At 38.0% G+C, this 27965-nt stretch overlaps 1 protein-coding gene across 5 annotated transcripts in view; it reads right to left on the bottom strand.

Moving 5' to 3' along the window:
• satb2 (SATB homeobox 2) overlaps window positions 1-27965 on the bottom strand; it is a 223698-nt gene that overhangs the window by 11273 nt on the left and 184460 nt on the right. For 3 of the 5 annotated variants that reach the window (XM_051930522.1, XM_051930521.1, XM_051930523.1), the window contains 2 exons: window positions 23695-23895; window positions 22875-22931 (listed from right to left, as the gene is read on the bottom strand). In XM_051930522.1, coding sequence (XP_051786482.1) covers window positions 22875-22931; window positions 23695-23895 — 258 coding nt within the window. The remainder of the gene's footprint in view (window positions 1-22874; window positions 22932-23694; window positions 23896-27965) is intronic. The other 2 variants (XM_028807591.2, XM_028807589.2) reach the window with 1 other exon arrangement.

Here is a 27965-nt window from a genome sequence, read left to right as displayed (position 1 = left end):
TGGCAGCTAAATTCATGTAAGCTTTATTAAATTATAAATAAGGTAACACTTGATATCTGGCCATTAAAATACTTAAGTGCAAAAAATATTCTAGGTTAATAGTGCTTAACAGAGGCCCTTCAGCAGGAACGTTAATCTTTCTTCTTGTTTTTCTCAAGAATATTTAACTTTTAATTTTTATATTTTTATATGATCTGCTAACCAACAGAATTTTCTTTAACATATCAAATCGTTTTTGAGAGACTTCAATGCACAAACAAAGTGAAAGATGAGTGAATGCTTTCTCAAGACTGATGACATGTACAGAAAGGACCAGGATGAATCAGCTAAACACCTACAAATGTGGTCATACACAAAAAGTTAAAAGGAATTAACAATATGGTACAATATATAAACCACTATTATCTACCCTCTGTTTTCATTGGGAAGTAAACAAGATAGTTGGCAAGGCAATATATGGTTCAATGTGGAAAACAGAAAAATCAAAATACATCTGTAACAGTATGCTTAAATGCCATGTCCCTAAATCAGTTCAAGCAGACCACAATCACATAGTTTTTGGGCTAGAATAAATTACTATTATTATCAGCACTGTACCCAACACTACTAAATAAAGAAGTGGTTTTTCTCCCAACTAACAATGTCCAGTGCTTTAAACATACAACATTTAAATTTATTGACTTTGATCCATAAGTGTCAAGTTCAACTCATGGACACAACAAAATGGAGCTGCTTTATTTAACCGTTAAACACGCCTTTAAATGCAAACCTGTGACACCCTTGTGCAGATCTGACCACAATCTAATTCAAATTCCTTCTACCTACCACCTGTTGTCACCAGGATAGTGAGGAAACAGATCATCAAGGCTGAAATGACTCTGAATAACTGTGTCTCTGATATGGATGAGCAACACTGCAGAACAACAAGGACAGTACTGTGGCATTTTCTGTTCTCCCTGTGCACCCTGAACTACAAAAATGACACCAGGTCATATTGTTTGCAGAAATCCTCTAATGAGTCTGCCCTGATGGGGTGTACTGACAAGGGAGATGAAACAGACTATAGGAGTCAAGTGGAGAGCTGTGTTTCTTTGTGAAAAGATTATTATATACAGCTAAACTTCAGAAAAAACACAGAATTGGTTATTGACTTTTAATGCACCAAAGACCTTTTACACCTGTCAATATTCAGGGAGCGGATATGAAGACAGTACACTGCTACAATTACTTGGTGGTCGATATCAATGACAACGTGGACTGATTTAATAATACAGGAACTGAGTGAGAAATGTGGTACTGACATTCTTCATATGTTCTATAAGACTACAATAGCCAGTGCCATTTTCATTTTTTAGTCAGTAACATCACCAAAGGAGAGGCCCACCAAATTAAAAAGTTAATCAAGAAAGTAGGCTCAGTTTTGGGACACATTCTCGACTTGCTGGAGGTAGTAGTGGAGGAGAGAATGGAAGCAAAACTAATGGCCATTATGAACAATGCTGCAAATCCACTGTGTGGCACACTATCATTAAATACTTTTAACAATAGAATTATCCAACAGATATGTGTTAAGAAACACTACTGTGTCTCCCTCATAGCCACAGGAATATGCTATTCTAATACATAACTTCTTTTTTCGTAATTCATTTGTATGTTTGAGGGGATTGATCCTTTTGCTTCCTATAGTATTTCTACATTTCTTAAGCTTCTGTACAAACCTAAATTTTTCTATCTATCTATCTATCTATCTATCTATCTATCTATCTATCTATCTATCTATCTATCTATCTATCTATCTATCTATCTATCTATCTATCTATCTATCTATCTATCTATCTATCTATCTATCTATCTATCTATCTATCATCACTGTAAACCTTGGTGAAGCCAAACCATTCAGTTAAAGTAACCTTAAAGCTGTTCCAGTCTTGCTTTATCTGTGTGCCCTTCCTATTTTCTCTTGAATCCAGTCAGTCATGATTCATGCTCACACTGTACTCATTCTGATGATCAGTCTCAGAGCACTACACAGATTTTGCAAATTTAAAGCAGTTATAGTAAAATACAAATGACAGGGAACATACAATATATCCATATAATAAACACATACCTTAAACAAATGTGAAAGTACCAGGTAAAGCACAGCAGCTGGCATTAAGGCTGCATTAGGGTTTCATGCCAACTGTGAGTAGGCAATCCTTTACTTCTACACTCCACTCAGTAAAGGTGAGAGCCAAGATTCACCAGTCTCTGTCTGTGTCTCTGAATACACCACAAAAGTCACAGGTTAAGCAGTTTGAGTGCTAAATTTATCTTTCAAAAGACCACTAAGGATTAAAGCAAAAAAAAGTACCCATGTTATATTTTCATGTTTCTTTATATGTTACTTTTATGATCTATCACATTTTGGCATAATGAAAAGTACAACTACTAAGATTACTACCTGACACTCTGACTCCAAAGCCTTCAAAGTATTGTTTGGGAGCTTTGAAGTTACTGATCATATCTTTAAGTTAACAGAAATTGTGGCAAATATTTACAGTTTTTGGAATTCATCTTAGCATTTGTTTTTGCACGGTACCGTTACTTGGGACTATTAATCAACTTTCGAACACATAATGCTTTTCCTTTATTAAACCACACCACAGGGTAACTTACTAAACCCTAAAACACAATGTTTTCCTAATAATGTATATGAAGTAATTTTACAAAATTAATGACTAGGTGAATTTTCATCTCTTCTTTTTTACTGTCATTGATTCCAGATATAACAGACTAAAAACTTAATGTTAAACACTGAAAGAGGCTATTAAGACAGAACGTATATTTATACATTCAAATTACATTTACATAACACATGGTTGGTAGAGACTTGTTTAACTCATGTAACAGGCAATTGACTTTGCCATTTGACTGACTACAATTTTGCCACCTCTATTCTCTTGAAGTAATATTATCAAGTCAATATATCAATATATCAAGTCAATATTATGAGCTACCACAGCTATGCTGATGACACACAAATGTATTTATCAGTTGCACCTGATGACCCAAAATCTCTTGATTCACTAACACAATGTCTGACTTGTATTTCAGAATGGATGAATAGTAACTTTCTCAAGTTAAATAAAGAGAAAACTGAAATCTTAGTGATTGGCAATAATGGATACAATGAGGCTATTAGAAATAAACTGGAAGCATTAGGATTAAAAGTCAAAACAGAGGTAAAAAGCTTAGGGGTAGCTGTTGACTGTAATCTAAATTTTAAATCGCATATTAATCAGATCACTAGGACAGCATTTTTTCACTTAAGAAACATAGCAAAAGTTAGATCTCTTATATCATTGAAAGATGCTGAGAAATTAGTTCATGCGTTTGTTTTCAGTCGACTAGATTACTGAAACGCACTCCTCTCAGGACTACCGAAAAAAGACATAAATCGTTTGCAACTAGTGCAGAATGCAGCTGCTAGAATCCTTACCAGGAAAAGAAAATCCGAGCACATCTCTCCAGTTTTGATGTCACTACACCGGTTACCTGTGTCATTCAGGATTGACTTTAAAATTTTGCTTATGGTTTATAAAGCCTTAAATAATCTCGCCCCATCCTATATATCGGAATGTCTGACGTCTTATATTCCAAATCGCAACCTCAGATCCTCAACTGAGTGTCTCCTTAGAATTCCAAGAGCAAAACTTAAAAGAAGTGATGAGGCGGCCTTCTGCTGTTATGCACCTAAAATCTGGAATAGCCTGCCAGTAGGAATTTGCCAGGCTAATACAGTGGAGCACTTTAAAAAACTGTTGAAAACACATTACTTTAACATGGTCTTCTCATAACTTCACTGTAGTTTAATCCTGATACTCTGTATATCCAATTCATTATAATAACTATTCATGGTGGCTCTAAAATCTGTACTAACCCCTGCTCTCTCTTCTGTTTCCTTTTCCGGTGTCCTTTTGGTGGTGGCTTGCGCCACCACCATCTACTCTAAGTACCATGATGTTCCAAAAATTATGGATTAATCGATTAAAAGCCAGAAGTCTGTATGACCATCAGCATCAAGTGACTCCGTGAGAACCCTACAAAGAGGACTATTTAATTTATGTTAGGTATAATGCCCAGAGGGGACTGGGTGGTCTCGTGGCCTGGAACCCCTACAGATTTTATTTTTTTCTCCAGCTTTCTGGAGTTTTTTTTTTGTTTTTTCTGTCCACCCTGGCCATCGGACCTTACTCCTTTTCTATGTTAACTAATGTTGCCTTATCTTAATTTCTTATTTTGTCTTTTATTTTTCTTTTCTTCATTATGTAAAGCACTTTGAGCTTCTTTTTGTATGAAAATGTGCTATATAAATAAATGTTGTTGAAGTCCTGTGTGCAATGAAACTTTGTTGCCCTTGGACTGAGCAAAAAAGGTAAAGGACCTGAGTGTTATGGATACATAAAAATGATTTAAAATGAATTCAAATCATTTTTGGTTTGAATGTATTTAGTATTTTACAATCATATATAATCAAGAAAGCAGGACTTGTCCATTCAACCACTTTGGTCTTTTGCCTAGTTAGACCATGGCATTACCCAGTGTTAAAGTAAATTAAATTAACCACATGTTGATCCATTTTTTAAAAGGTTTTAGTCCAACATAAAGTTCTATCTATCTATCTATCTATCTATCTATCTATCTATCTATCTATCTATCTATCTATCTATCTATCTATCTATCTATCTATCTATCTATCTATCTATCTATCTATCTATCTATCTAATCAAGAGAGCAGGACTTGTCCATTCAACCACTTTGGTCTTTTGCCTAGTTAGACCACGGCATTACCCAGTGTTAAAGTAAATTAAATTAACCACATGTTGATCCATTTTTTAAAAGGTTTTAGTCCAACATAAAGTTCTATCTATCTATCTATCTATCTATCTATCTATCTATCTATCTATCTATCTATCTATCTATCTATCTATCTATCTATCTATCTATCTATCTATCTATCTATCTATCTATCTATATTTACTTGAAATTTCTTACAGACAACTAAAGTTTAAAGTTTACAGGTAAGCAATGATTAATATGAGTAAAATGCATTAATATAAAATCTATCTATAAAATGCAAGAATTTATCTTAGCAGCTTTTGGCACAAAGCAGGATCTAACTAACCTTTGCATTTATATTCTTTTAAGGGTCACTTTAGCACAATAAGAGTTAGCAGTATTGATCTTGTTGTTTGCACACACCTGAAATCACACATACTGGGTCAACTTAAGATTGCTAATTGACTTAGCATGCACGAAACAACGAAGCACCCAGAAGAAAAGCAAACTGCAGACACAAGAATATTTAAACTCTACACAGACAGTTGCTAAGCTGAGATACAGAGCACTATCACTGTCTATTGCATTAGCATGCCAAACACAACAAGTACATTGTGAAAATACAGTAAAGCTTATTCAAATACGATAGTCTCTCATACAGTACATATATCTCTAGTCATTCTAAGAACATGCCTTAGATGGTGCTGAGATGCCTTCAGGCAGAAGTCAACATTGTCAAGTTCCACGGCTGTCTAAAATATTTATCTATAAATGTCATAATGGTTATGGCAAAAGCTGTACAAAGCAATTGTAGTGGATTAATGTCTGTATATTTTCAAAGTGCACTCTTAGTCAACTTATACAAGTGGACCAACATATGAATCCCACAGCATGTATGAATGTTACTACTGAGGTGTGTGCACCTCTCCTGTTTATCATTTACCGTTCCAGTAATCATTCCTCCCAAGAGTACAGGTATATTAATGCAAAAGACAAAGGTCATCCAGGAATGATTCCAGGAACATGAACATAGCTCTGCTTTACTATTGTCATTGGCCCAGTCACCAGAACTACTTTGAAACTTTTCAAAAGAGTAAATTGTGACTTTCTAATTTTCAAACGTTCATACACAAATAAATCTGAATTTTAAGGTTGTCTGTATGTTTCTGTTTTCTAAGAGCTAAAGCAGAAGTAGTTAAATACATGTACAGATGCACAATGTATGATGGAAGAAACCCTAATGACAATAAAGTCTAAGTCCATAAACAATATAGTCTGACTGTTATTAATACAGTTTTCTTTCCCCGTGCTCGTTTTTTCTCCCATATCCCAAAGATGTGCATGCTACTGTAAATTGTGGGGTAGTGTACCCTCTGGACAGGTCCCCTCCTTCAGGGTTTCCTAGTGCCTAGTGTCATGATAGGCACTGGTCCAACACAACACAGAACAGGTTAAGTGTTAGAAAATGGATGAATAGATAATATGTTATGTCAGCAAAGCAGAGGGTTCTTTTTAAAAAAAATGGATTTATGAAACATAAAGCACCAGTCCATAACCTAAACAGCCAGTGAATCCAAAATAAGTTCATAAAGGGGGCTTGAATACATTTGACATTATTAAAAACAGGAACACATTTATTACTAAATCAGTGAAATGTGCAGATTGGCACTACAAATTGCTAGAACCATAATTTTGAAAGTTACAGATGAGTAGCTCCATGATGCCTGAAATTTAACTGAATTTGAATCAATGAAAAAAATACTACGACAGTCAGTTAGAGGCAGAAATTTAATTTTTGTGTCCATGAAAAGCTGTGCAGTACTTCAGTGGTTTAGAATAGTAATGTATTAACAGAAAAGGAAATGTCTAATTTCTGTACACTACAGTATAAACACATTTTATTAGTAGAGTCTAATTTAGTCCCTAAATTGTCCACATAATATGGAAAAAATACAATAAAATTTCTATTTAATGATGCACTTTTTGAAACTGCTCCGTCCATTACTGAATCGTGGGAAGGTAAATCCATAAAAGACTCAGAAATTAAGTCTATATTTGAAGCCAGTCTATTGAAAGTTGCACACTGACTCCCTCATTCTAGACTATTTTAACAGTAGCTAATTAACATAACATGCCCGTTTTTGGAATTAAGGAGGAAACTCAACATAAGCAGTGACCTTATCTGAGATACAATAATAAAAATAAATAATATACAGAAATGCTTGGGTTATTCACCACCACTGTATTGATATACCTGGGGTAAATGTACCCTCTACTTTAAGGGTCTCAGACTTTCTGGAGGGCAGCAGTGGCTGCAAGGTTTCATTCAAGCCATGTTCTTAATTAGTAACCAATTGCCGCTTCTGATAGAACATACTTTGTTGCCTTGAATTTAATTTATTTGTTTTACCAAACTTAAATTACAATCTTTTTGTTTTTTCAGAGTATTATTTTTTATTTCATGCAGAGCACCCTACATTTTGTGTTTCACTGACACTCTCTGGGCCTGAATTCAATTTGCTGTTTTGGTAAAAATACAACTTTTACATCAATAATTAACATTTTCTGTGCAAACTAGATAATGTATACTGTATTCATCAGGGAATCACAATCAGAAATAATCCAATACCTCCCGGAGATTTTTTTTTCTTTGTAAGAAGCAACTGATTTTTCTTTCTTGCCTAGGGTTAAGATTGGTGAGTGCACAGATATTCTGCACTGTTTGTGTCTTTTCTCGCTTGCAAATACAGGTGTGATTTTAAAAAGTGTTGTTTTCAGTTGAAGCTTGGGTCAATGGATGAATGCATTTTGATATAGCAGACTACACAGACTTCAAATGGAAAAAACCTACCATTTGCATAGGAGCTTTATTGTCTCTCAAGACACAGGGTGTCTGAAGCGAGTTGATAAAATTCAGGAAAAGAAAAAAAGATGCAGGTGGTGATACAGTAGTTACTGAACAGCAACACTTTACACTAATTTTTTTTTTATTTTTTAAGCCATTAATCACTTAATTTCTAACCTCTGCATATGATTCTTTGGTACCTCACAAGTGTTTCTCACACTATGATCAACAACTTACCCTTTACCAAATCGAGCAAGTATTGCCTGTTACTGTAAGTGGTAAAAGCACTGGGATCTCAGGATATTTCTTCTGAGTAAGCAAAAAGAAAGAAATCTGTAAGGAAATGCCAGAGAGACAGGAACACATCTGCTGCCAACAGGCTACTCTTGTATTGCCAAGACTCTGCGGGAGCCACATCAGATAGATCAAGATGCTCATAGGGCATGCAGAACACTTGAAATGGCATGCTTAATTTTCTGAAAAGAATTAATTGTCAAAAGATGGCAGAAGAAAAAATGTCATTAATACACAATTTGCAAAGGTTTTTGAGGTATTTAGTATGTAGAACATGGACTCTAACTCTAGGACATACTGTATGTGTTGCTTTCTTTCACACTATAATCTATATTATTATTGACTCCATAAAAATACTAAAAACAATGAGGGCAACATATATTAAATAAATAGTCATTGAAAAAGATCTTTTGGATTTCAACAACTTTTTAAAAACTGAACCAAAGTCAATTATCATTGTGTGCAAAAGATGTAAACCTGTAACATCCTGTTAGTGCTGAAGTAAGCACTGATTCTTATTGCTCAAGTGACATCTTTCTTCTTCATTTTAGTTGTCTCACTATTTAAGATTTTGAACTCTTAATTACTTATTTAAACATCCATCCATCCTCTTCTGCTTATCCGAGGTTGGGTTGCGGGGGCAACAGCTTGAGCAGAGATGCCCAGACTTCCCTCTCCCCGGCCACTTCTTCTAGCTCTTAAGGGGGAATCCCAAGGCGTTCCCAGGCCAGCAGAGAGACATAGTCCCTCCAGCATGTCCTGGGTCTTCCCCGGGGCCTCCTCCTGGTTAGACGTGCCCGGAACACCTCACCAGGGAGGCGTCCAGGAGGCATCCTGATCAGATGCCCGAGCCACCTCATCTGACTCCTCTCGATGCGGAGGAGCAGCGGCTCTACTCTGAGCCCCTCCCGAATGACTGAGCTTCTCACCCTATCTTTAAGGGAAAGCCCAGACACCCTGCGGAGGAAACTCATTTCAGCCGCTTGTATTCGCGATCTCATTCTTTCGGTCACTACCCATAGCTCATGACCATCGGTGAGGGTAGGAACATAGATCGACTGGTAAATTGAGAGCTTCGCCTTGCGGCTAAGCTCTTTTTTCACCACGACAGACCGATGCAGAGCCCGCATCACTGCGGATGCCGCACCGATCCGCCTGTCGATCTCATACTCCATTCTTCCCTCACTCGTGAACAAGACCCCGAGATACTTGAACTCCTCCACTTGGGGCAGGATCTCGCTACCAACCCTGAGAGGGCACTCCACCCTTTTCCGGCTGAGGACCATGGTCTCGGATTTGGAGGTGCTGATTCCCATCCCAGCCACTTCACACTCGGCTGCGAACCGATCTAGAGATGGCTGAAGATCACGGCCTGATGAAGCAAACAGGACAACATCATCTGCAAAAAGCAGTGACCCAATCCGGAGTCCACCAAACCGGACCCCCTCAACACCCTGGCTGTGCCTAGAAATTCTGTCCATAAAAGTTATGAACAGAATTGGTGACAAAGGGCAGCCCTGGCGGAGTCCAACTCTCACTGGAAATGGGTTCGACTTACTGCCGGCAATGCGGACCAAGCTCTGGCACCGATCGTGCAGGGACCGAACAGCCCTTATCAGGGGGTCCGGTACCCCATACTCTCGGAGTACCCCCCACAGGATTCCCCGAGGGACATGGTCGAATGCCTTTTCCAAGTCCACAAAACACATGTAGACTGGTTGGGCAAACTCCCACGCACCCTCCAGGACCCTGCTAAGGGTGTAGAGCTGGTCCACTGTTCCGCGACCAGGACGAAAACCACACTGTTCCTCCTGAATCCGAGGCTCGACTATCCGACGGACCCTCATCTCCAGGACCCCTGAATAGACTTTTCCAGGGAGGCTGAGGAGTGTGATCCCTCTGTAGTTGGAACACACCCTCCGGTCCCCTTTCTTAAAGAGGGGGACCACCACCCCGGTCTGCCAATCCAGAGGCACTGTCCCTGATGTCCATGCGATGTTGCAGAGGTGTGTCAACCAAGACAGTCCTACAACATCCAGAGCCTTGAGGAACTCCGGGCGTATCTCATCCACCCCCGGGGCCCTACCACCAAGGAGTTTTTTGACCACCTCAGTGACCTCAGTCCCAGAGATGGGGGAGCCCACCTCTGAGTCTCCAGGCTCTGCTTCCTCATTGGAAGGCATGTTAGTGGGATTGAGGAGGTCTTCGAAGTACTCCCCCCACCGACCCACAACGTCCCGAGTCGAGGTCAGCAGCGCACCATCACCACCATATACAGTGTTGACACTGCACTACTTCCCCCTCCTGAGAAGCCGGATGGTGGACCAGAATCTCCTTGAAGCCGTCCGAAAGTCGTTCTCCATGGCCTCCCCAAACTCCTCCCATACCCGAGTTTTTGCCTCAGCAACCACCAAAGCTGCATTCCGCTTGGCCTGCCGGTACCTATCAGCTGCCTCCAGAGTCCCATAGAACAAAAGGGTCCTGTAGGACTCCTTCTTCAGCTTGACGGCATCCCTCACCGCCGGTGTCCACCAGCAGGTTCGGGGATTGCCGCCACGACAGGCACCGACCACCTTACGGCCACAGCTCCGGTCAGCTGCCTCAACAATAGAGGCACGGAACATGGCCCATTCGGACTCAATGTCCCCCACCTTCCTCGGGATGTGGTCGAAGTTCTGCCGGAGGTGGGATTTGAAGCTACTTCTGACAGGGGGCTCTGCCAGACGTTCCCAGCAGACCCTCACAACACGTTTGGGCCTACCAGGCCTGACCGACATCCTCCCCCACCATCGAAGCCAACTCACCACCAGGTGGTGATCAGTTGACAGCTCCACCCCTCTCTTCACCCGAGTGTCCAAGACATGTGGCCGCAAGTCCGATGACACGACCACAAAGTCGATCATTGAAATGAGGCCTAGGGTGTCCTGGTGCCAAGTGCACATATGAACACCCCTATGCTTGAACATGGTGTTCATTATGGACAATCCGTGACGAGCACAAAAGTCCAGTAACAAAACACCGCTCGGGTTCAGATCGGGGGGGCCATTCCTCCCAATCACACCCTTCCAGGTCTCACTGTCATTGCCCACGTGAGCATTGAAGTCTCCCAGCAGAACGAGGGAGTCCCCAGAAGGTATGCCCTATAGGACCCCCTCCAGGGACTCCAAAAAGGGTGGGTACTCCGAACTGCTGTTCGGTGCATACGCACAAACAACAGTTAGGACCCGTCCCCCCACCCGAAGGCGGAGGGAGGCTACCCTCTCGTCTACCAGGGTAAACCCCAATGAACAGGCTCCAAGTCGGGGGGCAATAAGTATACCCACACCCACTCGGCGCCTCTCACCGGGGGCAACTCCAGAGTGGCAGAGAGTCCAGCCCCTCTCAAGGAGATTGGTTTCAGAGTCCAAGCTGTGCGTCGAGGTGAGTCCGACTATATCTAGCCGGAACCTCTCAACCGAGGATCGGACCGCCAAGGTCCCCGCCTTCGGCCACCACCCAACTCACACTGCACCCGACCTCCTTGGCCCCTCTCATAGGTGGTGAGCCCATGGGAAGGGGGACCCACGTTGCCTCTTCGGGCTGTGCCTGGCTGAGCCCCATGGGTGCAGGCCCGGCCACCAGGTGCAATTTTAAACAATTGTATTCATTGTTTTAACTGATCCTTATTAGCAATAAGATGCAAATGACAAAAGTAACCAGCAGTTGTACTTCTTGCTTGTCTCCATTTCCACCTGTGTGTATTCATCATTCACTATTTGTTTTAATTAAGTACTTAGAAGGAAACTGAAGAGAAAGTGCAGAACTGATAATTACTCATCCGTTTTAGGCTTCTAATCACTTGGATGTTACATCATCATTAGAAAGGAAAAAGATCTATGATTTAAGAATGAACTGAAATGGTAGAGTTAAAACACTAACAAGCCATGAAATTAAATATAATGTGTTATTGGTATGGATTGGCTTCTAATTAAGCAACTGGGTTGGAACAGAAACCTGCAGCCACTGTGGCTCTCCAGGATCAGAGTTGGCCACCGCTGGTATATGCTCTTGCTCTTCTTAGCTAGTTTTTAACACCACAATGAGATCAAGTGAGTGTGTAAAAGATAATCTAGAGACCTTTAATGTAGTTTTTCATAAATATGTTATTAAGAAAATTTTGGAAGAGGCCCAAGAGACTGCCCCCTTTCTGTTCAGTCTTCGGGAAGGAACGCAATGGGTACAAAACATTGTAACATTACTATCGTAAAGCAACCTGGAGGGTGAGGATGTGTGCTGATAGTCCATCTTTACTGTATTTGTGGGACAGATGTTTGTTATATCAAAAAAGTTGAAGGAAGAAGCCATGTGTTACTGCTCTGAGAAGAGTGAAGAGTGGGGCAAAATGTTTTGGCAAACACAAAAATATTGTATTGATTAATAACTGCCTACAGGGAAAAACCAAACAATTCACATGTTCAGTTTATTAAAAAATATTGGTATCATAAATATTCTGTGTATCTAATTAGTGGTATACTGTATAATTATCATTAATAATGTGGCTAGTAACAGTTTGCTCACTCTACACTGAAAACAAAAAAGGTGATGATTCACACTTAATATTTTCAATCTGAACCAATATAATTCTTTTTAGCTTATTGATCCCACAATTTTTAAGTTAAGGCAAATCATTTAGAGTGATTGGGTGCAATTCACTTGTTTTATACTAAATCTATTTTTTAAGTTGTTCTTTTTTGGCAGTTGGAAAGCCATCCCGCTGGAAAGTTTGATCGGAAGAATATACAAACGGCCCCTCAAACACACAGCACACGAACAAACTAAAATATTAGGTTAACTGAAATAGGATTTTTATGTTTATTCCCTCCACCATAACTTACTTTGGTACAAACAAATGTTTTTACTTTGATTGACTACAACACTAAATGACTAATCTTAAGTTGCTTGAAAGAGAAAATTTACGTTCAATGAACAACATCAATGTTATACTTTTTTCAGTGTATACCTACAGTGGTGTGAAAAACTATTTGCACCCTTCCTGATTTCTTATTCTTTTGCATGTTTGTCACACAAAATGTTTCTGATCATCAAACACATTTAACCATTAGTCAAATATAAGACAAGTAAACACAAAATGCAGTTTTTAAATGATGGTTTTTATTATTTAGGGAGAAAAAAAAATCCAAACCTACATGGCCCTGTGTGAAAAAGTAATTGCCCCCTGAACCTAATAACTGGTTGGGCCACCCTTAGCAGCAATAACTGCAATCAAGCGTTTGCAATAACTTGCAATGAGTCTTTTACAGCGCTCTGGAGGAATTTTGGCCCACTCATCTTTGCAAAATTGTTGTAATTCAGCTTTATTTGAGGGTTTTCTAGCATGAACCGCCTTTTTAAGGTCATGCCATAGCATCTCAATTGGATTCAGGTCAGGACTTTGACTAGGCCACTCCAAAGTCTTCATTTTGTTTTTCTTCAGCCATTCAGAGGTGGATTTGCTGGTGTGTTTTGGGTCATTGTCCTGTTGCAGCACCCAAGATCGCTTCAGCTTGAGTTGATGAACAGATGGCCGGACATTCTCCTTCAGGATTTTTTGGTAGACAGTAGAATTCATGGTTCCATCTATCACAGCAAGCCTTCCAGGTCCTGAACCACCAAAACAACCCCAGACCATCACACTACCACCACCATATTTTACTGTTGGTATGATGTTCTTTTTCTGAAATGCTGTGTTCCTTTTACGCCAGATGTAACGGGACATTTGCCTTCCAAAAAGTTCAACTTTTGACTCATCAGTCCACAAGGTATTTTCCCAAAAGTCTTGGCAATCATTGAGATGTTTCTTAGCAAAATTGAGACGAGCCCTAATGTTCTTTTTGCTTAACAGTGGTTTGCGTCTTGGAAATCTGCCATGCAGGCCGTTTTTGCCCAGTCTCTTTCTTATGGTGGAGTCGTGAACACTGACCTTAATTGAGGCAAGTGAGGCCTGCAGTTCTTTAGACGTTGTCCTGGGGTCTTTTGTGACCTCTCGGATGAGTCGTCTCTGCGCTCTTGGGGTAATTTTGGTCGGCCGGCCACTCCTGGGAAGGTTCACCACTGTTCCATGTTTTTGCCATTTGTGGATAATGGCTCTCACTGTGGTTCGCTGGAGTCCCAAAGCTTTAGAAATGGCTTTATAACCTTTACCAGACTGATAGATCTCAATTACTTCTGTTCTCATTTGTTCCTGAATTTCTTTGGATCTTGGCATGATGTCTATCTTTTGAGGTGCTTTTGGTCCACTTCTCTGTGTCAGGCAGCTCCTATTTAAGTGATTTCTTGATTGAAACAGGTGTGGCAGTAATCAAGCCTGGGGGTGGCTACGGAAATTGAACTCAGGTGTGATACACCACAGTTAGGTTATTTTTTAACAAGGGGGCAATTACTTTTTCACACACGGCCATGTAGGTTTGGATTTTTTTTCTCCCTAAATAATAAACACCATCATTTAAAAACTGCATTTTGTGTTTACTTGTGTTATATTTGACTAATGGTTAAATGTGTTTGATGATCAGAAACATTTTGTGTGACAAACATGCAAAAGAATAAGAAATCAGGAAGGGGGCAAATAGTTTTTCACACCACTGTATATACTTTATATACATATTTGTGGGGGTGTGTGTATAAACTGTGGGCAGCCACAGTGCACCAGCATAGGTGTCGCACTGCCTCATAGCATTTAATTTGTAGTTTTAGCTATGGAATATGTTCCAGAGTGTTTTGACATTTGAATATACTGCACACGTACATCCAACTTCTTAAGCTTTCTCTTATTGAGGCACTGAAGCTTTATCCCACTGCCAGAAGACTTACCAGACTCACTAGTTTTGTAAATTGCTTGAAAGTGGGTGTACATTTTTTGTGTACACATTTTGATAGGCTGTAGTTTACTGCAAGGGCAATTCAACATAATGACATATTTTTCAGACCATCATCAATATGATGGGTTTTGTCCTTCACATGATGTAGGGTGAAATGGATAAGAAAAACGATGCATGAAAGGTTTTCATAGAAATGTATGAGGAAAACAGTGCTAAAAGACCTGGTACTCTTTTTTTGTAACTTCCAAATCCAGTCCAATGCACAACAATGCAATTTTACTGTCAGAGGCTGAAAAAAAAGTTTAGTTTTTGTTTGAAATAATTGTTCACAGTGTGCAGCTGTCATATTACTACAGATGAATTACAATCTCCAAGCAATCCAATTGTTGCTTGTAAAACACTTCAATCATCATTGCTGACACAGTTCTTTGAAAAATCTCTGACTCTAACATATTTTAATTCTTACTCATAGATACTGCCTATCAGTTATTATCTAGTAAAAGCCAAGATGAAAAAATGAGATGAGATACACACATTTAACTTGTAAGAAGTTAATAATAAGGTATTTCCTAAAGAAAAATACAAATACACTTGTAAATGAATATTTTTAAAAAGGTGAGAATTTTAAATATCTGGCCTAATGTAGTATGTTCTAGTTGTCAAATCTCAGATCCTCTACAACATTACTGAGCAATTATTAAAATTTTTATCATAAAATTAAATCACTGTGGAATCTGCATTCCAGTAGTAATTGTGGGTAGTCTGTGGTTTTTTCTACAGCATTTTGCATTCCCCATGGCTCAGCTGGGTCAGCTGCATCAATGCAGAGATTCATGGTTGTGTCTAACTGTCTTCATTTGGGTTGGCAGATTTCATTAAATAAATAAGGAACTCTAACAATTAAGTACAAAACAAGCTACACTGCTTTTTCACTTGTATACTGCAAGGAAGGTTAGAAGGGGACATGAAATGTGAGCTGAGTTACAAATATATTGACAAGGGTAAAATGAAGTTTCATAAATAAATTTAAGTAAAAATAAGCTACAGACTGGAAATGCACAACACTTGACACTTAAAACATAAAACAGACTTCCCTAAAAATAAAATACAACCTCTTACTGTGACTTTGATATATGCAAATGCAGTAGATTGGAATATTAAAATGTATAAAGTATATGAAGGATATATGTAAATGTACCTTAATTAAAGAGTATATTTTACTTAACTTTGTTATATTTCCAGTTAAAATGATAAAGAAATATTAGAAGATACCAGCTTTAAAATGTATTTGCTAAAAAATGTTGTTAATGTGTGCAGAAGTACAGCATCTGAAACCATGTTTTCAAAACCCACTTAACCTAGTTGATTCAGGCTTTGCAATCTGCACTGTACAACATTTAGCTCAAAGGACATTATGACCTTACTGTGGATAGTGTGGAGGTCTACAGTGAGTAACATTTCTTGCTTGTGGTGAACCTATGCACAGTAGAAAATATTATTGTAACATACATTTCTTAAATATAAACTGATTAGGTCCTTAAGTATATTTAATTTGAAACTTCCACACCATGACACATGCCTTATTATATAATACTGTTCCATCTATTTTTTTAATTCTCCTTTTAAATGCCAGGTTGCTGAAAGTTGGAACTTCTCCTTGAAATGGCATTGGAACCCATCAGCACTGAGATCAATTATTTTTACTGATTGTGAATCTCGTTGGAACAAAAACCTGTAATAATAATAATTCTTTACATTTATATAGCACTTTTCTCAGTACTCAAAGCGCCATCCACACAGGGAGGGACCGGGAAGCAAACCCACAACCTTCCACAGTCTCCTTACTGCAAAGCAGCAGCACTACCACTGCGCCACCTGTGAGGAGCCACACGGGGTCCATAAGACTGAGTTTGGAAATCATTGATCTAGATTCTTCGAAAGTTATTCAGGCAGTTTCCAGTTTTGCTGTGTTGTTCTTCTATAAACAGCTATGCTGCTTAATAATCTGTCTAAATTATTTGACATATATTATCAAAGATAATTTTTCCTACAAAAAATATTATAAAATGCACCCAGGTGTAATGGCACTCAACTTGTATTTAATTTTAGAAACATAAACCTATACAGTAGATACATACACAAAAACAGAATGAAACAGTATGGTGTTTATTTGTTGCCTTTTACCATAAGTAATACTTGCTTCTTTTGGATATACCTGGTCACTTTTTCATCAGGTAACAAAATGTAATAATAAATGTTGTTAGCCATTTTAGTCTAGCTTAAAACATCTCTCAGATACATCTATTGTAATTATTTATTCCAGGTTTTTAGCAGAGTATTCAAGCATAGTGGGGCAGATTTATGTAGCAAAACTTTAACCAGTTTAAAGTAAAGTGATCAGTTTTAGTAATGCACAAAACAAAGCAGAATGGAACTAAGGCATTTATTCTGTGGTAGATTGAGTGAAAGATTTTAAAAATTGCAAATGCAATCTCAGTTTTAAGAAAATGTTAAATTACAAACTCAGATCTGCTTTTTCTAATTTAGGGATGCAGATGATGTAAAGCCTTTCTTCTTTATATTATAAAATATAAATATAAAATAATATTGAACTACATTATTGGCTTTCATATAATAAAATGCTTTTTCAGGCAGTTTAGTCTGGTGGATAAAGAACTTGCCTTTAAATTGTGGATGTTAGTTCAGTCTCTGTTTCATTCTGTAAGCTTCAGCAAGACTCTAAAGCTGTCTACATTCTATCCGACAAAAAAAATAAACATGATCAATTATGGTATAGCTTGTAAAGACTCTTGTGATGATGTTCACTATAAAAACGCAGTACAATAAATTCTGTTGGTATAAAGTAATTGATTATAGTTTTTAGATATTTCATCATTTCAATGCAATCTTAATCTGTATGGCTCCAATTTAAACTTTTTATTTATTTTATAAAAGCAGGTTAGTTTCTGTTGTTGCAGAATTACAAACCCCAGATGCGTAAGTAATTTTGAAAAGTAAGTACATTATACTTGCATATCATTGCAGCACATTCATGCTTTGGTTCCTCAGCTTTACACATTTGTTTGGAGGCTAGCTAATATTGCTGCAGAAACGCTGGCTGTACAAACCACTAATGAGACATACAGTAATTAATGTTGTGAATCCCATTATTTTTATGTTCTTAATGATTTATGTCTACTTTAGAACATTATTATTTTGGTGTGCAATATTTGTTTAATTTTCTTGTTATCTTTGCAATGTCACAACACCACCATTTTGCTTTATGGTTACGATGCCTATTGTTATGATGTCACATGAATGGACTTTGGGCTCATCTGTTGGCCCCTAATAAAGGTGGCAGGGTGCAGCTCCCAGTATCTGAGCTTTGTGATAAATTGAAAAAAAAGGCTCATTCTCATTATTTTTTAGTTAGAGGTCTGATTTTTGCTTTTATTGTTTTTTGCTTTCCTTTTTAACCCCTGAATTCTATTTTTATTTTGTATCTTGCAATTTCTGCCTTATTTGTTAAGAAAATTAGATTTGCATTTTAATTAAGATTGCAGTGTGCTCCACTGGCATTTTATCTCCAGGCCCTTTCTTCTCAAAATTTTCAGGGCAATCACAACAAGTAGTAGTCAGTCAACCAAAATGTAGTTTAAATAACTGTGCTTCTAGAGCAAAATGCATTTGTTATAATGTCATTATAATGTCATGCAAATGTTCAAAACACAAAACCCTTAATTAAGAATACTGCAACATCAAGGGATACTATATTGATGATTTTCCATAGAAAAGACTAAAATGTATATTATACTATACACAATAATGTCAACATTGTTTACAATCAGTGGATTTTATTTTTTTGTTTATGAACGTATTATTTGAGATTCAGTCATTTAATATACAGTGGAACCTCAGTTTGCGAGCATAATTCGTTCCGGAAATGTGCTCGTAGTCCAAAGCACTCGTATATCAAAGTGAATTTCCCCATAAGAAATAATGGAAACTCAGATGATTTGTTCCACAACCCAAAACTATTCATATAAAAATGATTAATACAAAATATAAAGTAAAAATACATAAAACAAATTAACCTGCACTTTAGTCTCCCAGCGCTGTAGCAGTTCGCCGTAAAAGCGAATCCGAAAAGATTGCGGACATGCTATAAGCGCCTGCCGTCGATGGGTGATACAAGGAACAAGGAACATTATAAATGCGCAGGGCCCTGCCTGACTGCTGTGTCTGTGTATAGGAGATCCCGCTAAAAAAAATAACCGTGCTGTTGCTGTGTCAGAGGGGGACATTTTTTTTTGTGCACTGGGTGGTTCCATTAGGCACCCATTGTTGGGACTGGGGGGTGAGAAGTTAAAAGGCTGTCTGCAGGATGTAAGTATTTGCTGTCTTGCAAAGGAGTCGTCGCTTTGAAGTCTGGCCTTGGAGGATGTCTGTATTTTCCATGACTTGGAAATATTGGTTTCTAGTCAGCATATCTGTACTTATTCATGATTGGTAACAATTCCTTTTTTTAACTTGTGTTTTCATTAATTGTTAAACACAGGAAATACAGATGTACCATTGTTTAATCTGATTGTCCAGAACTGATAATGGCAGGGACTGAAGTAGATAAAAACTCCTGGCAGCAGAAGGCAAGGGGACAGTCCACAGAAAACGCTGCCAAGACATTCGGACAGAGCACAGGGGCTCGTAGGCAGACGAGGGTACCTGGCTGGAACGACGTGAGGCACAAGGATGACAACATTTACTTCCAGGGAGGAAGAGACAAATCCACAAGGAGACGCCAGTTGTGGGTCCAGCGAAAGAGGGAAGCTGCATGAGAGGACCAAGCAAAGCTGACAGACAAGAAATGAGGCGTGCCTAGGTCCCAGCAACACAAGGAGCCCAGAGTGGAAAAAAAAGGAACAACAAAGAGACGCTGACAGGGATTCAACAATTTGATACAACTTCTGTAGGGGAACGAGTGTCCGGGGAACAGAGTGCATCCATGGAGAGTTGAACAATTAAGTGTTGGGGTAACACAGTGCACAAACTGGACTCTTCACCACTAAAGGTTGTATCCTCCAATTCTTGTTTTTAACAGACTTTTAGAGGGTGGACTGTGTATTTTTCTTTTAAAAAAAGGAAATTGATTCCTAATATGTTTAGTTTTTGTTTTGTTCGTTTATCTTTTTAATGTACCTTATATTGTCTTGTATAATAGAACTTACTGTTGCTTTTTTCTAAAATTACTGTTGTGTCTTTCATTGTGTGTTTACTCACCGCCCAATTGAAAGAAACCTGTGTGCTATTATTGGTAAATTTCAGGAGTTCCCAGTCTCTTAATAAAACTGGGTGGCGTAGTCGGATATTTTAATGATGACAAAGTTTGATTATCTGTAAGTGTGACCAGACACCTGTTACAGCTGTTTCAAGCTGAATAAAGCTGGTGTTGCTAAAGTACTGAGCCTCAGCTTCGTGTTTTAGGGTGCAAGATGGGGACTCGCACATCACAGCACACACGCGCGCGCGTGCGAGCACACACACACACACAAGCGCGCGCGTGCACACACACATACACACACACGCGAGCGAGCACACATGCATACACACATACACACGTGCGTACACACAGTCACAATGCTAATGCTGCGGTAAACAGTATACGCTCGTATGGATGTTGACTATATGAGTGAGGCACGCTGACTCCGGAGAACAGGAGACGATTGCTCACAATCCTGCAGCGAGAGAGAGAGAAGAACCATCAGCTCAGTTGTGATCACATGACGCTCAGCAGACAAAGCGTATATATACTACTCGTACTGCAAGACTTCGCTCATTTTTCAAGTCAAAATTTATTAAAAATTTTTGCTCGTCTTGCAAAACACTCGTAAACCAAGTTACTCGCAAACCGAGGTTCCACTGTATTCAAATCTTGTTAACGTACTTCAGGATTATTGAAAAGAAAGTAAAATTGTTTTTACTGACAAGGTTATGAGAACAGACCAGGAGCAGAATGTAAGGGCCATAAAAGGTCAAACCTGGGAGATCAAAAAAGGTACAATAAACAAATCAAAAATGAAAGACAAACTTCACAGTCAAACATTTGTAGCAAAAGGTTACAACTGGAGCGAGAAAAACAAAATAAGAATTTTTTCAGAAGGAAATTAACTTTTAGCTAAACTTTAAACCGAATAAGTCAATTATCCTTCAGATCATAACCTCTGAGGACATGCCCCTAGAACCATGGGCAGCTGTCCTAATCACAAGTGTCCAAAATGGTGACAACTACTAATACAACAAAACAGCAGCCAAAATGGTGCATAAAAGTAAACAACTATTAAAGAAAAATAAAAAACCTATTGAGAAAACCAAAATAATTAAAGATTCCAAATAATAACACTTCTGTCCTTTCCATTGAAGCAAATTTGTAAACTTTCTGCAAAGAAAGTTTAACTGAAAATAAGAGTTAATCATTACGTGAGAAGATTGATAAGGCTCATCATTAATGGGTCAAAGGGAGACTAACAGAGGTTCACATCTCAATAAGAACAATGTAGACATGAATATATTTTGAGACTGTTGGAGGAAACACTTGGAGGCATGGAAAGAATACATAAATTCCAAACAGGCTATGACTGGGTGTGGAATCTGAACCCAGGGCATTGAATCTTTAAGGCAGCAGTGCTAATCACTGCACTATTGTGCCAAATAATAATAATAATAATAATGTGTTAATGGAGTTAAGTTTTATAAATTCTGAAAGCAAAAACCAGGTGGACATGTGTACTATCAAGCCTAATCTTGTAATCTTTTTCAATTTCATCATTGATGTGTACCTTTTTGACTTGGTCCTTCATGCCAAAACTGAGCCTAACTCCTCAAAAACAGGTACAGTGAAAAATGAAGGCATGCTGTGTTTGTCTGCAAATGGAAATGGTAACTACTAGTTTCATGTCATCTACTGTATTTCTGCCATCTACTGTGATTAGTGAAAGTTGACACTATTGACATCCACAGCACTTATAACCCCACTCAGATCAGCATTGTAACTTGTGATGAAGTTGCCTCGTTTCAGCCTATTTAGTCTTTGTGTGAAGAAATAGACTGTTCATATTTCTCTTTCTTGCCTTTCCATTGTGTAATTTGTTTATTACATATTTTGATAAATCTATGCAAAATTATGAGATGCAAAAAGTGCAGTACAGCACAGAAATATGGTTGTTTCCATTTTTATGAGATAAGCATCTCTGGTTAGTAATTATTATTATTATTATTAATTTCAATGTAAAACATGACTGTTTATTGTCTATTACTTAATCATAGTATCAAACTTTAACTCAGATGTTTTTGCATTGTAAACGGAGGATTACAATTTAAAGTGATGTCTTTTAAAATTTGCTTTACAAGTCTTGTTATTAGGGAACTGCTTGATGAAACAACTACTCAGCATGTCCTTTCAGTGCTTCCCAGTTATGAATTTCTAGGAGCTTCTAGGAAAGCTAACTGACAAATAACTAAAACAGAAAAAAACATGTTAATCACTCACGGCAAAAATGAACATGAATTAACATGAATTTTTAAAAGGGAAGCAATTTAGCATTTACAGAAGTCTGCACAGCATCTTTCAAACTGCAATAATGGGGTTAAACCTCCCTTGTAAAAAAAAATACTCTGAAATTGCACATCTGTGGGTAACAACCTGAACTGGATTGCTAGTGTGACAGAGGGTGAAGCCTCAGAGGGTGCTCACACTACAGCTGCTGTGACTAACCTCCTGCAGAAATTGTGCTTTGTGGCAGGTTCTTTTCAAATTAACCTGTAATCTTTGTACAATTTAACAAGATCAAGTCTTTGTTTTAATCTAAGTCAAAAATAAAAACAATCAAACGAAGGATGATTCCAGTATGTAAACATTTCCTTTTGAGAAGAAAAAGTTTGCTCTTGGTAAGAAAATGCTAATATGAATGGACCCTTCCCTTACACCCCACTTAACAGAAAATAGGATCACAGTTAAACTAATATTATGGTAATAACAGTATAAACTGAGCTATGTTATTACAAACCTTCCTCCAAAAATCTTCTTGATGACACCTAAAACGTGGCTCTGCTCTAGGGGCATGCTATATTAGATAAAATTAGAAAGAAAATAGTGTTTACTACAGTAGAATCAATCTAGATATTTTATAAAATATGCAGACAGTCTTGGCTAGAGCTATTCAGTTTTGGCCCCCAAAACAGCAAAATGAATAGACCTTTATTTTTAAATGTTTAATATTTAATGTTGATTTAAACATAAAAAGAAGGAAAAGACAATCAATAGAGAAAGAAATTCTGTTAAACTCAATAAATGTTCTGCTGGTCACCCTTCTTCTATTCCCTGGATGTTCTGTTACATTGGAACTCTTGTGTAATTACTTAATAGCTCTGTTATCTTCAACTACAAACTCAGCACCTAGATGCTTCTTTTTTCATTTATTAGTCGGAGCAACACAAAAATTTACACTGTTGGTACATTTTCATAAATACAAACAATTATGCATGAGAGCATATCTCGGTAATCCTCAATTTGTCGACCAAATGGCCTGACAGCAAAGTATGCATAAACTCTCTGCATTTATGTGCTAAATAACACAATGACTATGGCTTTGTTTTTATGTTTCTCTTCTTTTCTTTTTAAATTAGCTTTTCTTCAGCTAATTTAGTTAATGAGAACAAATATTTAAAAACTGTGCGCTGTCTTATCATTTTAACATAAAATTAAAATACATGAAATTATTCACTGCACAAGTTCTTGATGTTTTTAAAAGTATCAATTAAAGGTTCAACTATTTCTTATTGTGTGGAATCCTGGTTTGCGACTCATTCTTAAAGCTGGATACTAACCTGTGTAGCTTCTGAGGGCAAATGAATGACAGCATGCTGCAGTCTCTCACTGTGATGGTGTCGTGACTCTTCTTCATATACTAAGTCACGGTCAGACTGTGGTAGACTCAGAAAACGGCGGATTGTGCAAAGGTTTTCCCACAGTGTTCGATTATCTGGACTTGGGTTCTCCTTCCAGCGTAGAAGTTCACACAGCCAACCCTAAAAAATTGAAGGACATTAAAATTTAAACATAAATAAGACTTTCATCCTTATATAGTCAATAACAGGGCAAACACCAACTAATATAAGCAAAATAACAGATATTTTGAGGGTTAAAATAAAAATGAATTTACTGATAGGGAGAAGTGCAAGTCAGATACACAGTGTGTATTACTACTATTCCAAAATGTCTAATAGATACCCAGATATTTTAAAATCAATAATGAGACTTTAACTCCCATAATTATTTAAATGCTGAAACCCAAGGGGAGCACATTAGACACAGATTGACAAGAACTAGCTGGACCTCCCCTGCCGAAACAGAAAGCCCAGTTCCAATATGAGGCACAGCTGTCTCTTTCCTCCCCAGTTAATTCTAATTTAATGCTTTCAAAGCTCCTCTTTTAACTTAAACAATTCAATTATTCATTACTGGGTGGAGTAACTAAGGGAAAGCATTTGTTGTCAAAAAAGATATGTTCACAGCTTCTGGTCTGGACATACTTTCATGCAGTACAATGCTTAAAAAGATGCTTTTCTACATTTCTACATTAGTCAAGGTGAAATAATTAATTAAATGAGTTGTAATATTTTTATATCAAATGAAGTAACATCTAGCTTTATTCCTATGTTCCTTGAGTTTTATGGGATAAATCCAGAATAACTGAAGATGTGCACATTTGGTTACTCTTTGATTCTAAATTGGTTTGGCATGGGTGTGTGCATGACTATGCCTTCTGGTAGAACAGCATCTTGCATATCATGTAATTTTTCAGGGACAGATTCTCCTTGTGATGTTTCATTTGAATAAGCAGGTTAAGAAAACAAATTCTTCATTTTTTTAAATTTCTTAAAATCAGACGCACAAGATAATGTGGGACAATTTTGCATTGATTCATATTGTATTGTTGTTTTTCTTACAGTACTAGGTTGTCTGTTGAGTATTACAGTGGTTATTGTTGCTGTATCACAACTCTGGGGGACTTAATTTCTGGCCTAGACCCTATTTCTGGGATGTTTGCACATTCTGTTATTATCTGTATTGGTTTTTCTCCAGTTTCCTTACAAGCAACATTTAATACAATGTGCAGGTAACATTTAATACAAACTTTTAACTGGCTTATGCAGTATGTGCAGCTGTACATGTGCATGTCATTTGATGGACAGCCACTGAATCCAGGGTTAGATTGTGCCTTGTGCTAAGAGCTGGGTTTCATATCAGTGGTGAAAGTTGCCCTTGCATTCAGAGCTAACAAGAAGAGAAGATTGATATTCAATTTGGTGCATTGAAAGCATTATTTATTTAAGACAAATAACAATTACCACCTTCAAAAGACCATGCCAAATTTCCCCCTGGTGAAAACCAAAGTTCTATCTATCTATCTATCTATCTATCTATCTATCTATCTATCTATCTATCTATCTATCTATCTATCTATCTATCTATCTATCTATCTATCTATCTATCTATCATAAATATATGGTTTTTGTTATTTTTTTACTAAATGTTTCTACTTGGAAGGTCATAAGGGAAATACTTTATTCATACAACTCAAATGGGCTTACTCCATCTCTAAAACAGACCTAGGTGGTAGGATGATTATTTTCATATTTAACTGCTTCTGTATGCCATATCAAGCTGTATATCAGGGGTGGGCATTGTTGGTCCTGGAGGGCCGCAGTGGCTGCAGGTTTTTGTTCCAACGCAGTTTCTTAATGAGAAGTCAATTATTGCTGATGAAGCACTTATTGCTTAAGTGACATTTTGATGCTTCATTTTAGTGATCTCGCTTGTTTAGAATCCCCACCCTTAAGTGCGTATTTCAATTTTAAAGAGCTGCATTCACTGTTTAATGGCTCCTAATTAACAATAAGATGCAAATAACAATGGAGCCAGCAGTTCTCCATCCAGCTTGTTTCCATTTACACCTTTGGATGTTCATCATGCACTGTTTGATTTAATAAAACACTTAATAGAAAAATGTGACAGACTGAAAATCAAACGTTTTAGGCTTCAAATCATTTGGATGACATCCTCGCAAAGGAAAAAAATTCTACAATATAAGAATCTTACATTGCAGGCTAACAAGCCATAAAATTAAATAAGCTCTGAGATTGGGAATGATTGGTTTCTAATTAAGCAATTGGGTTGAAATGAAAACCTGTATCCACTGCGTCCCTCCAGGACCGACATTGCTCACCCTGCTGTATATGGTACCACCTGGCAAGCTGCCTGCATTAACAGTTACTAGAAGTTCTGTTTGTCAAAATTACATTTGCCAAACCTTTTTTGTGACAGTAATTTGTTGTTGTTCTACTATTTAGGAAAAGTGAGACCTTCACGTGATGTGCAGTGCAATTCATTTTTTGATTATAATTCTAATGCGGAATGAGGATAAACTGTTTTCAGTGTGTCAAGCTGATCATAGATCTGTAAATGATATGTTGCAGATAAATTTGCAGAACTTACTGTATATAAAAAATTACTTCAATCAAAATCAATCAAGAAAGGGTAAATAATTGAAATAATAAAATCAATATATGTTACAGAGGCCCAGTTTATAACTGAATTTATTGAAGTCTCCAGATACTATATGCCTAAAAAGGACCCTAATTCCTTAATTTTACTTTTTGCCTTCTATTGTCTGTGCTTGAAATATTGTCATTGTTTGTACAGTGGTGTGAAAAACTATTTGCCCCCTTCCTGATTTCTTATTCTTTTGCATGTTTGTCACACAAAATGTTTCTGATCATCAAACACATTTAACCATTAGTCAAATATAACACAAGTAAACACAAAATGCAGTTTGTAAATGGTGGTTTTTATTATTTAGGGAGAAAAAAAATCCAAACCTACATGGCCCTGTGTGAAAAAGTAATTGCCCCCTGAACCTAATAACTGGTTGGGCCACCCTTAGCAGCAATAACTGCAATCAAGCGTTTGCGATAACTTGCAATGAGTCTTTTACAGCGCTCTGGAGGAATTTTGGCCCACTCATCTTTGCAAAATTGTTGTAATTCAGCTTTATTTGAGGGTTTTCTAGCATGAACCGCCTTTTTAAGGTCATGCCATAGCATCTCAATTGGATTCAGGTCAGGACTTTGACTAGGCCACTCCAAAGTCTTCATTTTGTTTTTCTTCAGCCATTCAGAGGTGGATTTGCTGGTGTGTTTTGGGTCATTGTCCTGTTGCAGCACCCAAGATCGCTTCAGCTTGAGTTGACGAACAGATGGCCGGACATTCTCCTTCAGGATTTTTTGGTAGACAGTAGAATTCATGGTTCCATCTATCACAGCAAGCCTTCCAGGTCCTGAAGCAGCAAAACAACCCCAGACCATCACACTACCACCACCATATTTTACTGTTGGTATGATGTTCTTTTTCTGAAATGCTGTGTTCCTTTTACGCCAGATGTAACGGGACATTTGCCTTCCAAAAAGTTCAACTTTTGACTCATCAGTCCACAAGGTATTTCCCCAAAAGTCTTGGCAATCATTGAGATGTTTCTTAGCAAAATTGAGACGAGCCCTAATGTTCTTTTTGCTTAACAGTGGTTTGCGTCTTGGAAATCTGCCATGCAGGCCGTTTTTGCCCAGTCTCTTTCTTATGGTGGAGTCGTGAACACTGACCTTAATTGAGGCAAGTGAGGCCTGCAGTTCTTTAGACGTTGTCCTGGGGTCTTTTGTGACCTCTCGGATGAGTCGTCTCTGCGCTCTTGGGGTAATTTTGGTCGGCCGGCCACTCCTGGGAAGGTTCACCACTGTTCCATGTTTTTGCCATTTGTGGATAATGGCTCTCACTGTGGTTCGCTGGAGTCCCAAAGCTTTAGAAATGGCTTTATAACCTTTACCGACTGATAGATCTCAATTACTTCTGTTCTCATTTGTTCCTGAATTTCTTTGGATCTTGGCATGATGTGTAGCTTTTGAGGTGCTTTTGGTCTACTTCTCTGTGTCAGGCAGCTCCTATTTAAGTGATTTCTTGATTGAAACAGGTGTGGCAGTAATCAGGCCTGGGGGTGGCTACGGAAATTGAACTCAGGTGTGATACACCACAGTTAGGTTATTTT

The sequence above is a fragment of the Erpetoichthys calabaricus genome, chromosome 8 (genome assembly GCF_900747795.2).
Source record: "Erpetoichthys calabaricus chromosome 8, fErpCal1.3, whole genome shotgun sequence".
In the NCBI taxonomy this organism is placed as follows: Eukaryota; Metazoa; Chordata; class Cladistia; order Polypteriformes; family Polypteridae; genus Erpetoichthys; species Erpetoichthys calabaricus.
The sequence above is the reverse complement of the archived record's forward strand: the minus strand, read 5'-3'. Positions and strand labels throughout refer to the sequence as shown.